The sequence below is a fragment of the Carettochelys insculpta genome, chromosome 1 (assembly GCF_033958435.1).
Source record: "Carettochelys insculpta isolate YL-2023 chromosome 1, ASM3395843v1, whole genome shotgun sequence".
In the NCBI taxonomy this organism is placed as follows: Eukaryota; Metazoa; Chordata; order Testudines; family Carettochelyidae; genus Carettochelys; species Carettochelys insculpta.
Genome location: NC_134137.1, coordinates 245,206,074 through 245,219,219, shown reverse-complemented (window position 1 = coordinate 245,219,219; position 13,146 = coordinate 245,206,074). Strand labels below are relative to the sequence as shown.

The window sequence follows — 13,146 nt, the reverse complement described above, 5'->3', positions numbered from 1 at the left end:
CCCTGGGTACAACAGAAGGCATCACAATGGCACCTTCCAAAAGGAAATGAGATCACACTCAAAGAAGAATAATGCACACCACACAAGCCAAAGAAATGAAAAATATATTTAAGGAAGAACTGTCAAAGAGGAACTAGATGCCCTAACAAGATCTTCCATCCATAATATTTATAAGTTGAGACAAGAATTACTTTGGCTCCAGAAATAGGGTTGTTACTTTGCTTGTTTTTGGGGGGAGAGGGGTAATCCAGAACCTGAAGTCCCTTTTCAACCTATAAACTGAATCAGAGAAATTACTAGGTTTCCCAGTAATTCTTCTCCCTACCTCCCTGCAAATGCCCTACTGTCCAATATACACAAAACCTTGCAATTTTCATTTCATGGCCTATACTTCTTAGGCTGGCACAGAACATTTTCTCTTAGTGCGGGACTATAATGCTGCTTCCTGGTTAGCCAAAATAGTAACTGGTTAGTTCTGTGGATCAAACATATATAGCACTTCAAATCTGTACTCAAGCTTTTTAAGGTTACCAAGTACTTTAAATCCTTACCTGAAAAACCATGCAGTTCCTTGCTTTTACAATTATGCCTATTTTTTCGAGCTCTGCTGTGTAAACAGATCGGCTAACAGCTTTATCATTGAAATAAAACTCAGAACAACTACCTAATGAAGGAAGAAATAACAATCAAATTAAAGTATCATGTTTCTAAATATTTGAAACATTATTTTGCGCATTTGACACTATCTGCTCACTTGTTCCCTCTTGTACATCAAAAATGTCTACACTTGTTCTGAGGTCCAGAAGGTGAGTGATAAACCAAGTGAAAGTTTCGGATGTAGGATAAAAGGGATGGGGGCAATAAAACAAGAATGATATCAGGGCAGAGATCTGCTATAGATGACCGAATCAGGAGGAAGCGGTAGATAAGGCATTTCTATAACAAATATTTCTAGAACAGAAATATTCAAAACCAGACTTGTTAGTAATTGTGGATTTTAACTACCCAAACATCTGGTGGAATAGTAATATGATAAAACACAATGTGCAATAAGTTCTTGAAATGTGTTGAGCACTACTTTTTGTTTCTGAAGACAGGGTGAATGGCAGCCATTTTAGGCTTGATACCACCCAACAAAGAGGAATTAGTTGAAAATATGAAAATGAAAGGGAATGGAAAGTAATCATGACAGATTTTATGATTTGATAGAAAGGAAGAAGTCTGAGCAGCAAAAAAGAGTCACTAGCTACTTCCAAACACAGACTTCAACCAACTTGGAAAATGGGTAGGTAATGTTCCATAGGAACCTCAGGCTACTTCTACATGGCATTCCTGTTGTGAGAGAGGAATGCATATGAGGGAACCCGACACTGCAAATGAAGTACTGATTTACAAAGCTCATGCTTCATTTGCATAATCTTGAGCAATCATGTGGTCGGGAGAGATTCTAGCAAAAAAACAAAAACAAAAACAAAAAACAAAAAAACAGATGTGTAGGTGGGGTTCTGTTGGAGAACACCCCCATCTTCAACAGAACCCTTATTCCTGGAAAACAATGACATATAAGGGTGCTGTCACAGAAGGGAGTTTTCGCTGACAGAACCCCACGTACAAGGGTGGGCTTTTTTGTTGCCAAAATCTCTCCTGACATCGTGATTGCATGAGATTATGCAAATGAAGCACAAGATTTATAAATCAGGGCTTCATTTGCAATGTCGGGTTCCCTCACTTGCATTCCTCCCTCACGAGAGGAATGGTCTGCAGACATAGCCTAAGAGAAAAAGGAGTTCAGGCAGTTTCTCAAGAGGATCATAAAAGCACAAACGCAAACCAACGCAAAGAAAAAGACAGGAGTAACAGTAAGAGGACAACAGGAATGCATCAGGAGTTCTTAAATGACCTGAAATCAAAAAGCAATCACACAAGAAGTGGACACATGAACAATTTACATCAGAAAGTAAGTTACCCATAACAGGACACACAAAAAGGCAATAAGAAGTTATATATATGCACACAGACAAAGGGAAGTGCAGGTCAACAGTATAGAAGACCTAAAACGGCCTGCATCATGATGGAGGTGTTCAATGTCTACTTTTTCCTCAATCTACACTAAGAAGGTTGTCATTGGAGGCTTCACACAATTAAATAAGATAGAAGGAATGCAAGCCAGAACAGCTAAAGAACAGATTAAATATTTAGCTAAATAGATATAGTCAAGCTGTTAGGCCCCAGCAAAGTTCACCTGCATGTACGTAAGAAATTAGCTGATGCAATCTCAGCACATTATCTTTAAGTGACTAGCCAAGCAATACATCTTGATTTCAATAAAATTTGACACTCTCTCACTTGACAGTCTCATAAGCAAACTAGGAAAATGTGGTCTCTACGAAATTGCTATAGAATGGGTATACAACTAGCTGAAAAGCTGTATTCAAATGAAAAGGAGCCTGGTGGCACTTTAAAGACTAAGGCTATGTCTACATTACCTCCCTACTTCAAAGGGAGGATGGTAAGTAGGGTGTCGGGAGATTATTAATGAATTGCTGCGCTGCATATGCAGCACTTCATTAAGCTAATTCTCCCCCGTGGCAACTCCAAAGTGCTAAACTTCAAAAATGCTAGCTCGCGTGTAGCCATGGCTAACCCACCGGCACTTCAAAGTGTCAGGCCAACTTCAAAGTCCCTTTACTCCTCTTTCTCAAAGTAAAAGGATTTCAAAGTTGGCCTAGCAATTCGAAGTACTGGCAGGTTAGTCGCAGTTACACGCAAGCCGGCACTTCGAGTTGCTGCAGGGGAGAATTAGCTTAATGAAGTGCTGCATATGCAGAGCAGCACTTCATTAATAATCTCCTGACACCCTATTTACCATCCTCCCTTCGAAGTAGGGAGGTAGTGTAGACAAGCCCTAATAAATTTATGAAGGTGTTAAATTTGTTAGTCTTTGAAGTGCCACTGGGTTCCTTTTTTTGCTGAAACAGATTCAAAAAGTATTAACAATTCACTATCAAACTGAGGTTGGATCAAGTGGAGTCACACATAGTAATATATATTTTTGTTCATTACTTGGATTAATGGAGTGGAGAATATGCTTATAAATTTGCTAATGATACCAAGCTGGGAGGGCTTGAAAGCCCATTAGAGGACAGGATTAGAATTCAAAGTAACCAAGACATATCAGAATACTAGTCTGAAATCAACGAGACAAAAATCAAAGTATTTACTTTGGGAAGAAAAAAATTAAATTGACTCTACAAAATGGCAAATAACTGACTAGGTAGTACTACTTCTGAAAAGGGGTAGTGGATCACAAAACACAGGAGGCAACTGTTTCACGCTATTCAGCATTGGTGAGAGCCTCGCTGGACTATTTTGTTATTTTACTTAAGAAAACATAAGGACAAACTGGAGAAAGTTCATAGACTTAATATCTAGATTTAACACGGAGAAAATCCAAACCATAAGGGTAGAAAATACTGGGCATGTTTAATCTTATGGAAAGAAGACTGAAGGGAGACAGGATAACAGTCTCCAAATATTTTAAGGCAGGGATAGAGAATCTTCCTTGTATGAGGGATCACTGACCCACAAAAGGAAAAAAATAAATAAATAAAATAAAAATAAATAAAACCCTCAGTGGCAGGCCACACATGTTGAACTCATTTGCTGGGGGGTAAGGGGCACTGAGATTCACAGCTTCCCCCTTGACCCCTGCTGTGGAGTGAGCCCCAATCATCCACCCCTCCTAGAGGGCTGGATCCATAAGCACACGCTTGTTCTGCTGCAAAGGGAAGCACTGAGCCTCCACACTCCCACCAGGTTAGCTGAAAATGTGTGACCCTGGCTGGATAAAAATGAGCAAGGTCCATAGTTTCCATACCCGAGTTTTAAAGACTGTTCTGAAAAAAAAAAAACAGTAGTTCACTGAACGGAGGAAAACTAGTAGTCACCTCAAACTACAGCAAGAAAGTTTACATTAGATAATATGAAAGACTAACTATAAGGCTAACAAAGTACTGGAACAAGTTACCAAGGGAACTTGTGGAAGCCTTATTATTGGAGGCTTTGACAAAAAGTTTAGAGATAGTACAGGTAATCCTGTTTCAAAATGGAGGATGGACTAGCTGACATCTTGAGGTTCCTTCTAGCCCTAAATTTCTTTGATCTGGTCATCTCCAGAATTCAACAATTATTTGTAATGTGGAAATTACATCATTAACCACACCTGTTACTACTCATCTTGACTACCACAATATATTCAGGACTTCTCCTAAAGTGCATCCAGACACTAGAGCTAAAGTAAAATGCAGCTGCTCTTTGCATGAGTGACGTGGGATAGTTACATCTCCTTTGCTCAGATCTCTGCATGGGTTTTCTTTTCTTTCTCTTGTGAAGTTCACTATGTTATTCTTTAAAGACCAGAATGGTCAATAATTTTTAGATATGCTTACCAATCCTACGCCTCACCTATATGTAATTAGGATTGGGTTTGCTTCCAGTGTTGGAAACCATACCCGGATCCTCAAAGATATCTAGGCATGTAACTCCCATTGATTTCAATGGAATTTAGGAGACTAAGTATCACAGAGAATCTAGGCTTGTGTCCACAACACAGTTTTCACAGCAGACATGCCTCACTCTTTGGAACTCACTTCCTTTGGCAGACTCTCACAGACACAGTCTGGCAATCATTAGGGCAGGGAGCATAACATGTATTTTGTTTAGCACCTCTGGTTAACTCTTCTACTTTGTTGTTTTCTTCCTTAAAATTAGAGCTGGCTATCTTCATAAGCACAGTAAAATCTGTCTTAATTCCAAAGGATTCATTACCCTATGTTGTACCTTCAGATTATTAGTATAAGAATTTTTAAAAAGTGAACACGTTTTGTGTACCCAGCACAGAAAATACTTGCAACAAAACCTACTACTTACCTCGAATGATTCTTGCAAACGTTTTCTCTTCTCCATTTTCTTCACAGTATATTATTTTTACACTTGCAGTGGAGGAAAATGGCTTTCCAACATGTGCTCCATGAATAAGTTCTCGCACACTTTTCACTCTTAAATTTGCTGTTCTTTCACCCATTACAAAACTAAGGGCATCCATTATATTTGATTTTCCTTTAAAATGATAAAAAAAAATACAGATATAAAAATTAAAAGTTAATAGGTGTGAACATACTTGGATGACTACTTATTTCCAATCTTATTTTAATGTCAGTTTTGTTGTCTTGAAAACCTAACATTTTTTAAATTAAATTACAGAAGAGGTCTACAAAAATTAATTTTCAAATATAACTAAAGGCTGGTATCAATGCCTGCAATAGATTATTATTAAAGTGTTTCACCATTTAATTCCATACGTAGTTTCTGACACACCCAGATATATATCCCTTTATCGAAGCATGTCTAATTGTGCCTCTTGAATCGGGACAGAGAGATTGCTATGTTAATCTGTACTCTATCAAAAAAAAAAAAAAAAAAAGCAGTCAAGTAGCACTTTAAAGACTAACAAGATAATTTATTAGGTGATGAGCTTTTGTGGGACAGACCCACTTCTTCAGATCACAGCCATACCAGAACAGACTCAATATGTAACGCACAAAGGTCCAAAAGTTGTTATGAAGGTTGACAAAACAGAAAAATTGTTATCAAGGTTGGCAAATCAGAAGAGCGGGGGCAGTGGGGGGGGGGGTGGGATGGGGAAGACAAGAATTAGATAAAACAAAGTAAGTAAAAAAGAGTCCTTATAACGGGCCAGGTAACTACTATATTACCACAAGACTACCATGCAGTAAAATATTACCTGGCCCATTATAAGAACTCTCTTACTTATTTTGTTCTATCTAACTCTTGACTTCCCCACCACCCACCCCCCTCCTGCCGCCCCTCTGATCTTCTGATTTGCCAACCTTGATAACTTTTAGACCTCTGTACTTTATATATTGAGTCTGTTCTGGTATGGCTATGATCTGAAGAGGTGGGTCTGTCCCACAAAAGCTCATCACCTAATAAATTATTTTGTCTTTAAAGTACTACTTGACTGCTTTTTTGTTTTGCGCCCCCTGACAGTATCAGTTGCCTCCTACATACTATAGTCATTGACAGTGTTATCAAAATGGTCCATGATGCATTTAGAACACTTTCTTTCAGGTTACTGAATCCCAGAGTGTATTTTCCATATTTCCTTACATTATTCTGAATATTTTTCTGCTAATATTTCTAATACTTAATATGTGATCACTCCTGCAAAACTTTTTTCCTCCTCTCTTTCTCTTATCTGTCATTCCTGCTAGCACCCTTATTTTCATGGGCTCCCAAAGTCACCACAGGTTGAACCTCTCTAATCTGGCACCCTCCGGACGTGATCGGTGCTGGATGAAAGAATTTTCCAGACCACAGGATGTCAATATTGTCTAGCAGCAGTACCTACATTTTCACTGCTTACTGGGTTCTCAGAAGACATTTAGGATTAAATTAAAGCTAAATAACAGCACAGAACACTGAGAACCAGGGCTGGTGGCTGGAAACAAACTTTACGGGACCACAGGAAACTTGGACATACTCATAAGTGATCATCCAGCTAACTAACGGTATGCCAGACTACGGATGTTACAGCAGAGTGTGTTACAGATCAGAGAGGTTCAACCTGTAATTCAATATTACACTATATCTTCTGTCTTGCTCCTTCACCCCTTCCACACAGCATTTCCCCCACGCGCAGGAAAAAAAAACAAACAGGAGAGAGGAAATAAGAACATTCTTGAAATAAATGCTGGAGATCACACATGCTCAAAACTTTTCTGTTAGTCTATAAGGTGCCACAGGACCCTTCGTTGCTGTTACAGTATCAGAGTTTCTTCTGGGTACTGATTTTCTATCTTATGTTGATGTAACTGGATACGTATCTGAAAACTTCATTCCTTCTGAAATTAGAAGCTGTAGGGGAGAACGTAGGTATCATCCATGCACAGAGGGACATTAAATTAAAGCAATGAAAAATACATTAACCAATACTAACAGAGAGTAAGCCGTGCTAGTCTATACACTATCAAAACAAAAAGCAGTCAAGTAGCACTTTAAAGACTAGCAAAATAGTTTATTAGGTGAGCTTTCGTGGGACAGACCCACTTCTTCAGACCATAGCCAGACCAGAACAGACTCAATATTTAAGACACAGAGAACCAAAAACAGTAAGCAAGGAGGACAAATCAGAAAAAGATAATCAAGATGAGCAAATCAGAAAGTGGAGGGGTGGGGGGAAGATCAAGAATTAGATTGAGTCAAGTATGCAGACGAGCCCCTATAGTGACTCAGAAAGTTTCCATCACGATTTAAACCATGTGTTAATGTTCCAAATTTGAATATAAATGTCAGTTCGTCCACTTCTCTTTCTAAAATGGAGCGATAATGTCTCTTCATTAACACACATACCTTGAGATCATTGACAGAATACCCAGGAACACCAGTCCTGGAACCTTTCCCTGCAACAAAGCCCGCTGCCAGCTTTGTCCTCATATCGTCTCTGGAAATACCATCACTGGACCTAACCTGGTTACTCACAGAATCACGGGCACTTTCTCATGCTCCTCTACCAACATCATATATGCCATCATGTGCCAACAATGCCCAGATGCTTTGTATATTGGACAGACTTCTAACTCCTTTAGACAAAGGGTCAACAGGCACAAAACAGACATCAAAACACTCCAGATCCACAAGCCAGTTAGTCAACATTTTAATGGAATGGGGCATTCTGTCAATGACCTCAAGGTATGTGTGTTAATGAAGAGACATTATCGCTCCATTTTAGAAAGAGAAGTGGACGAACTGACATTTATATTCAAATTCAGAACATTAACACATGGTTTAAATCGTGATGGAAACTTTCTGAGTCACTATAGGGGCTCATCTGCATACTTGACTCAATCTAATTCTTGATCTTTCCCCCCACGCCTCCACTCTCTGATTTGCTCACCTTGATTATCTTTTTCTGATTTGTCCTCCTTGCTTACTGGTTTTGGTTCTCTGTGTCTTAAATATTGAGTCTGTTCTGGTCTGGCTATGGTCTGAAGAAGTGGGTCTGTCCCACAAAAGCTCACCTAATAAACTACTTTATTAACCAATACTATTTTTCCATTTTTCAAAGACCTTGCATGTAGAAACCTCAGGCACAGGAGGCGAAGTTACTTCATCAGGATAAGAATAAGTTAATGGCAGAGTGAGGAACTCATCCCAAAATTCTAGGTCCCTGCTGTGTTCACTGGGCAACTCTATCACTCCTGGAATAGATCGCTATTGCATCTACTGCTTTTTCTACACCAGTTTAGAAAAATTCTCCCAGCAGTTGAGCTGTGATGGGTAATGCAAAACAACGTCTGGACTGGCAGAGTTTTTACTCTCATATTCGTTAAACTTGCTGAAGGGCAAATACAATCAAAACAAGAACAGATGCAGCTATCAGGGCTTGGTACATGCTGTGGTTTCCAACAGTGCCAAACAAACTGTTTCTAAGACCATACCTCCATTACACTGTCTACATTTTTATTAATAGAAAAATCTGCACTACTGTAAATAAAAATTTTTCTTTTTGAGTAGAAAAAGTGGTGGAGTTGTTGTGACTACCTGAAGCTTTGTCTTCACTGCTCTGAAAGGTTCCCCTTCTGATCCTTCCCCCAGCACACAACATGAATACACACAATACTACCTTGTGGTAAAATCCCAATTGGAGACAAGGTCCTGCTTGTGCTTGCCCTGAGATAGCAGAGCAAGATCAACATCACAAGCCGGACTCCACCACCTACTCTAGGTCTGGTAATACTTGCCTACACTAAGTGTCCACGGTGGGAGAATTTGCATGTTAGTTACACTAATGTAAATGCACCCGTCATGAGTAAGGAGGAGACCCTGGACTCAGTCCCTTCAGTCTACAGGGAACACACCTGGGCTGCCTGCCACCACATGACAGACAGACCATACCGGCTTCAGGTATGTCAAAACAGCAAGTGGCAGCAAGTCTGAACCAGGGTGATGGACACTGGCTTGCTGAACTCAGGCTCTGGCACTGAAACCACCCGGGTAGACATTGCGGCTGGGCCTCTTCAGGCCACCCCCACCTTCAGACCTCAAGCACCATGACCACACTGGAGTGTGCAACACTGTGGTGACACTGGGGTACCTGGCCTTTTGTCAGCAGGAGGAGGGCAGCTGCAGCCAGCACCACCTGCAGACTGGCCAGCGGGAGAGACACTATCCCCGGGGTAGGAAAGTGTCCTACCCCAGGCTGGACCCAGCCCAACAGAGCCCCAAGGTCCCCTGGGCTGAGTCTTGCCCCTGCTACCTGATCCGTTGGGCCCAATGATGCAGTTGAATTTCATGAAGGGGCCGATGCTCTGCTGCCCCCGCCATGATTTGAAGTTGTCCAACAGCAGCAGCTTCAGGTAACCCATCCCGCGGGCGGGGGTAGGAGCGCGCTGGGACGCGGGAGGGGGCGAGGGCGGTTAACGTCTGAAACTCCCCCCAAGGAAGCGCATGGCGTGAGGTGCTGTCTTATATGGACGCGGGGCGGCGGGGAGGCGGGAAAGCAGGTGTCACGCGCACCCTCCACGCCTCGCGCCCCCTTCAGGCAACAGGCGAATTCCCCAAAGAGAAGCCGCCTCGTGCTGGTTGGCGCGAGAAGGAGAGAAGGGAAATCTCGAGAGATTTCCGAGGGGAGCGGGATCAGGGAGGAGGAGCCAAGTAGAGGTGCTGGGGGGCGGGGCTTGTTCCCTTAGCAACCCACTGTGTTGACATCGCTGGGGGCTGGGCAGGGCGCTGTCGGTTCGTGCTCGGCGCCCGGGGTCGGGGGAATTGGGATCCGGCGGGAGACCTTCGTTGTTCGGCCTCGGTTGCAGCTGACCCCGCGGCACCATGCGCAAGCTGGGCCTGCAGCGGGACCTGGCCGAGGCGGCCGCGCTGGAGCGGAGGCGACAGAGAGAGCTGCGCAGGCAGACCCGCATCTTCGACGCCCGAGTCCGGACCATCGGGGTAAGGTGGCGGGCCGGGGGCCGCCGCCGCCTAGTGCTGCGGTCTAGCGGCGGCCGGACTGGCCCAGCCTCCCCCGAGCGGCGGATTTCTGTGTGGAGCGAGGCGGCTCAAAGGCGGGGCCGCGAGTGTCCGGAGACCAGTCCAGGGAACGATGTGGCGGCTTGTCCCGACATCTCGGGGCGCTTTGCAAAGATGAGTGTCATAGCCCCATTGACAGGCGGGGGAACACCGCTGCATGCTGGTGGCGTCGCATTTGGCAGGCACTCAGACTCAGACAGCCGCAGCGTTTCAGGTGTATTGCCAAAGGTTACCTCTTCGCATCGCGCAGGTGTAGCCCGACTTGCTTCCGTCGAAAGCAAAGACAAAACTGCAGCTTTCTTTTGTGGGGACCGGATCAGGTCCCACGGGCGTTGCGTTTACAGGTCGGGTGTGTGTGGCTATGCGCTATCGTGAAAAGCAAGCAGGCTCCATGGGGCAGGGGTAGTTACATGTCAGTGAAAGGCGGTAGCAGGGGCGAGGTGGTGGGGAGTTGCCGGAGCCTTTCCCTGGGGCAAACATACTTAATGGACAGAGGGTCCCCTTTATACATCTTGGTTGGGGACCGCAAAGTCGTGATGTATCGAGAAACCATGTATTAACGGGAATTTTCCCCCATAGGAATACATGTAAGTACAGGGGGTTAGGGACCTCACATGTGGTAACACCACCCAAATAACTTGCAATGGATTTTTGTTCAGTAAAAATGCATGTTAATATTTTGGGACAGGGACCGAGTCCTTTAAGTTGTTTTCTTGTTTTAATGTCTGTTAGCAATGGAACACCTACACTATGCATTAAAACATTTTAATGTAAAAATTCTTAATTCAAACATTCAACATCTCGAGTACTGCGTGCAGATGTGGTTTCCTCACCTCAAAAAAGATATATTGGCATTAGAAAAGGTTCAGAAAAGGGCGACTAAGATGATTAGGGGCCTGGAAAGGGTCCCATATGGGGAGAGGCTAGAGAGACTGGGACTTTTCAGTTTGGAAAAGAGGCGATTGAGGGGCGATATGATAGAGGTATATAAAATCATGAATGGTGTGGAGAAAGTGAATATAGAAAAATTATTTACCTTTTCCCATAATACAAGAACTAGGGGACACCAAATGAAATTGATGGGTAGTAGGTTCAAAACTAATAAAAGGAAATTTTTCTTCACACAGCGCACAGTCAACCTGTGGAACTCCTTGCCCGAGGAGGCTGTGAAGGCCAGGACTCTATTAGGGTTTAAAAAAGAGCTTGATAAATTTTTGCAGGTCAGGTCCATAAATGGCTATTAGCCAGGGATAAAGTATGGTGCCCTAGCCTTCATAACAAGGGCAGGAGATGGATGGCAGGAGATAAATCACTTGTCTTCTGTTCTCCTTCTCTGGGGCACCTGGCATTGGCCACCGTCGGCAGATGGGATGCTGGGCTTGATGGACCTTTGGTCTGACCCAGTATGGCCATTCTTATGTTCTTATGTTCTAACTTAAAGGATTTTAACCTTAAAATCCAAAGGGTCTTGCTTCAGTATGCATTAAAGCATTTTTAATGTAAAATACATAAAATCAAAAAAATAATTTTAACCTTAAAACATTCATTTTAACCTTAAAACACAGAGGATCCTGCTTCAGTATTAATTAAAACATTTTTAATGTAAGAAATCATTAAATCGAACATTCGTTTCAGTCTTAACACCCAGAGAGTCCTGCTTCAAGTTCATCAGGGAAAGTTTGCTTTGTTTTCTTTTTAAAGAAAGAATCAAGGATTCTCTGCTTCCCTGCATTTTGCTTTCCTTTTAATATTTCTCAGTAGCAAGCCATAGATTCTCTAATGCACCTAGCCACCATTAATGAGCGGTCAAAAAGATTGTCATATCTTTGTGTGATTTCTATTGCTTGTTCAACATGGTTGAACATTTCCTTTAGAGACTGAATTGTGAAGACTGCTTTCTGTTCAGAATCGCCCTCTTCTTCACTATCAGATGTAGTTTCTTCTTCAAAATCATGCATGTCCAACTCTAAAAGATCATTGTTGCTCAGAGGCAATCCATGCAACTCCAACTCATAAACATCATCAGCTTCCACTTCAGCTTTTATGATTCTGTATTGTTGATTGACTCCCCTAGAGATGAAGTTTCTAGCCGCCTAATGTACCGTTCTTGGGGAAAAATATATGTCCTGCTGCAATCCATACCTTCCTTGGCCTCGATTACACATCAGGTGTTCATGATGAAATAGTGAAACTGGCAAAGGTCCATCCAGTCCAATATCCTGTCACCCAGTAGTGCCCAGTGCCAGGTGCTTTGGAGAAGGATACAAGAAATCATGTAGCAGACAACTGTAAGGCAGACTTCCCAGACAGATAAAGTAACTAGGTAACTGAAGACAAATTTCTTGCACAGGGACATTTGTTATTTGGCTTTACCATGGCGTATATGTCCACAACATCTTTTAAAAATTGAACGCAAAGGAATAAATCCTCACTTGATGTAAATCTGCATATTTCCACTTAATGGAACTATACTAATCTATACCGTCTGAGGATTTGGCCCAAAGACTTTTGCACTAGTATGTTGAATCAATTTGCAGGAGAAACAAACAGTGGGTTTTTTTGTGTGTGTTGATACTTTGTCAGTACTGAGTACCATCACCTCAGCAGCCCAAGCAATGGGATTGACTGTGGAGGCGGGCAGGGAGCTGGCTGAGTAACAGCTCCTCTTTTTTACAAAAAAGGCACAGGAAACAAATATAAGAAATGAAAGATAAGCCCAACAAAGGATCGTACAAATGTTGTTGGTTTACATTAAACTAGTATAATACACTCAACCTGTGAAAAATAACATTCCGAGTGGTGGGTGTCCTGTGCTTTGAAATTAATCACAATTAAACACGAAGTAGAAAGATCCTGCAAGCCTAAAAAGGACACAGCATACTTTTGCTTCCAGGCATATTTTTAAAGTGCTTGTATGCTACATATAGGCACAGATTTTAATGTTATAGGTTGTACCTCTCTAATCCATCACTGAATGAGAGAATTTTCTGAACTGTGGGAAGTTAATATTGGTTAGCATCACCAACATTTCTACTGCATACTGGG

The 13,146-nt window shown here is 42.2% G+C and overlaps 2 protein-coding genes across 3 annotated transcripts in view; one reads left to right on the top strand and one right to left on the bottom strand.

Moving 5' to 3' along the window:
- Positions 1-9,446, bottom strand: part of SMC1B (structural maintenance of chromosomes 1B) — a 110,866-nt gene extending 101,420 nt beyond the window's left edge. For both annotated transcript variants that reach the window (XM_074983694.1, XM_074983695.1), the window contains exons 1-3: positions 9,338-9,446; positions 4,930-5,118; positions 552-664 (exon numbers count right to left, since the gene is read on the bottom strand). In XM_074983694.1, the coding sequence (XP_074839795.1) occupies positions 552-664; positions 4,930-5,118; positions 9,338-9,446 (411 nt within the window). The remainder of the gene's footprint in view (positions 1-551; positions 665-4,929; positions 5,119-9,337) is intronic.
- Positions 9,447-9,802: 356 nt separating this feature from the next.
- RIBC2 (RIB43A domain with coiled-coils 2) overlaps positions 9,803-13,146 on the top strand; it is a 48,462-nt gene continuing 45,118 nt past the window's right edge. The window contains exon 1 of the mRNA XM_074983693.1: positions 9,803-10,023. Within this exon, the coding sequence (XP_074839794.1) occupies positions 9,907-10,023 (117 nt within the window). The 5' untranslated portion in view covers positions 9,803-9,906. The remainder of the gene's footprint in view (positions 10,024-13,146) is intronic.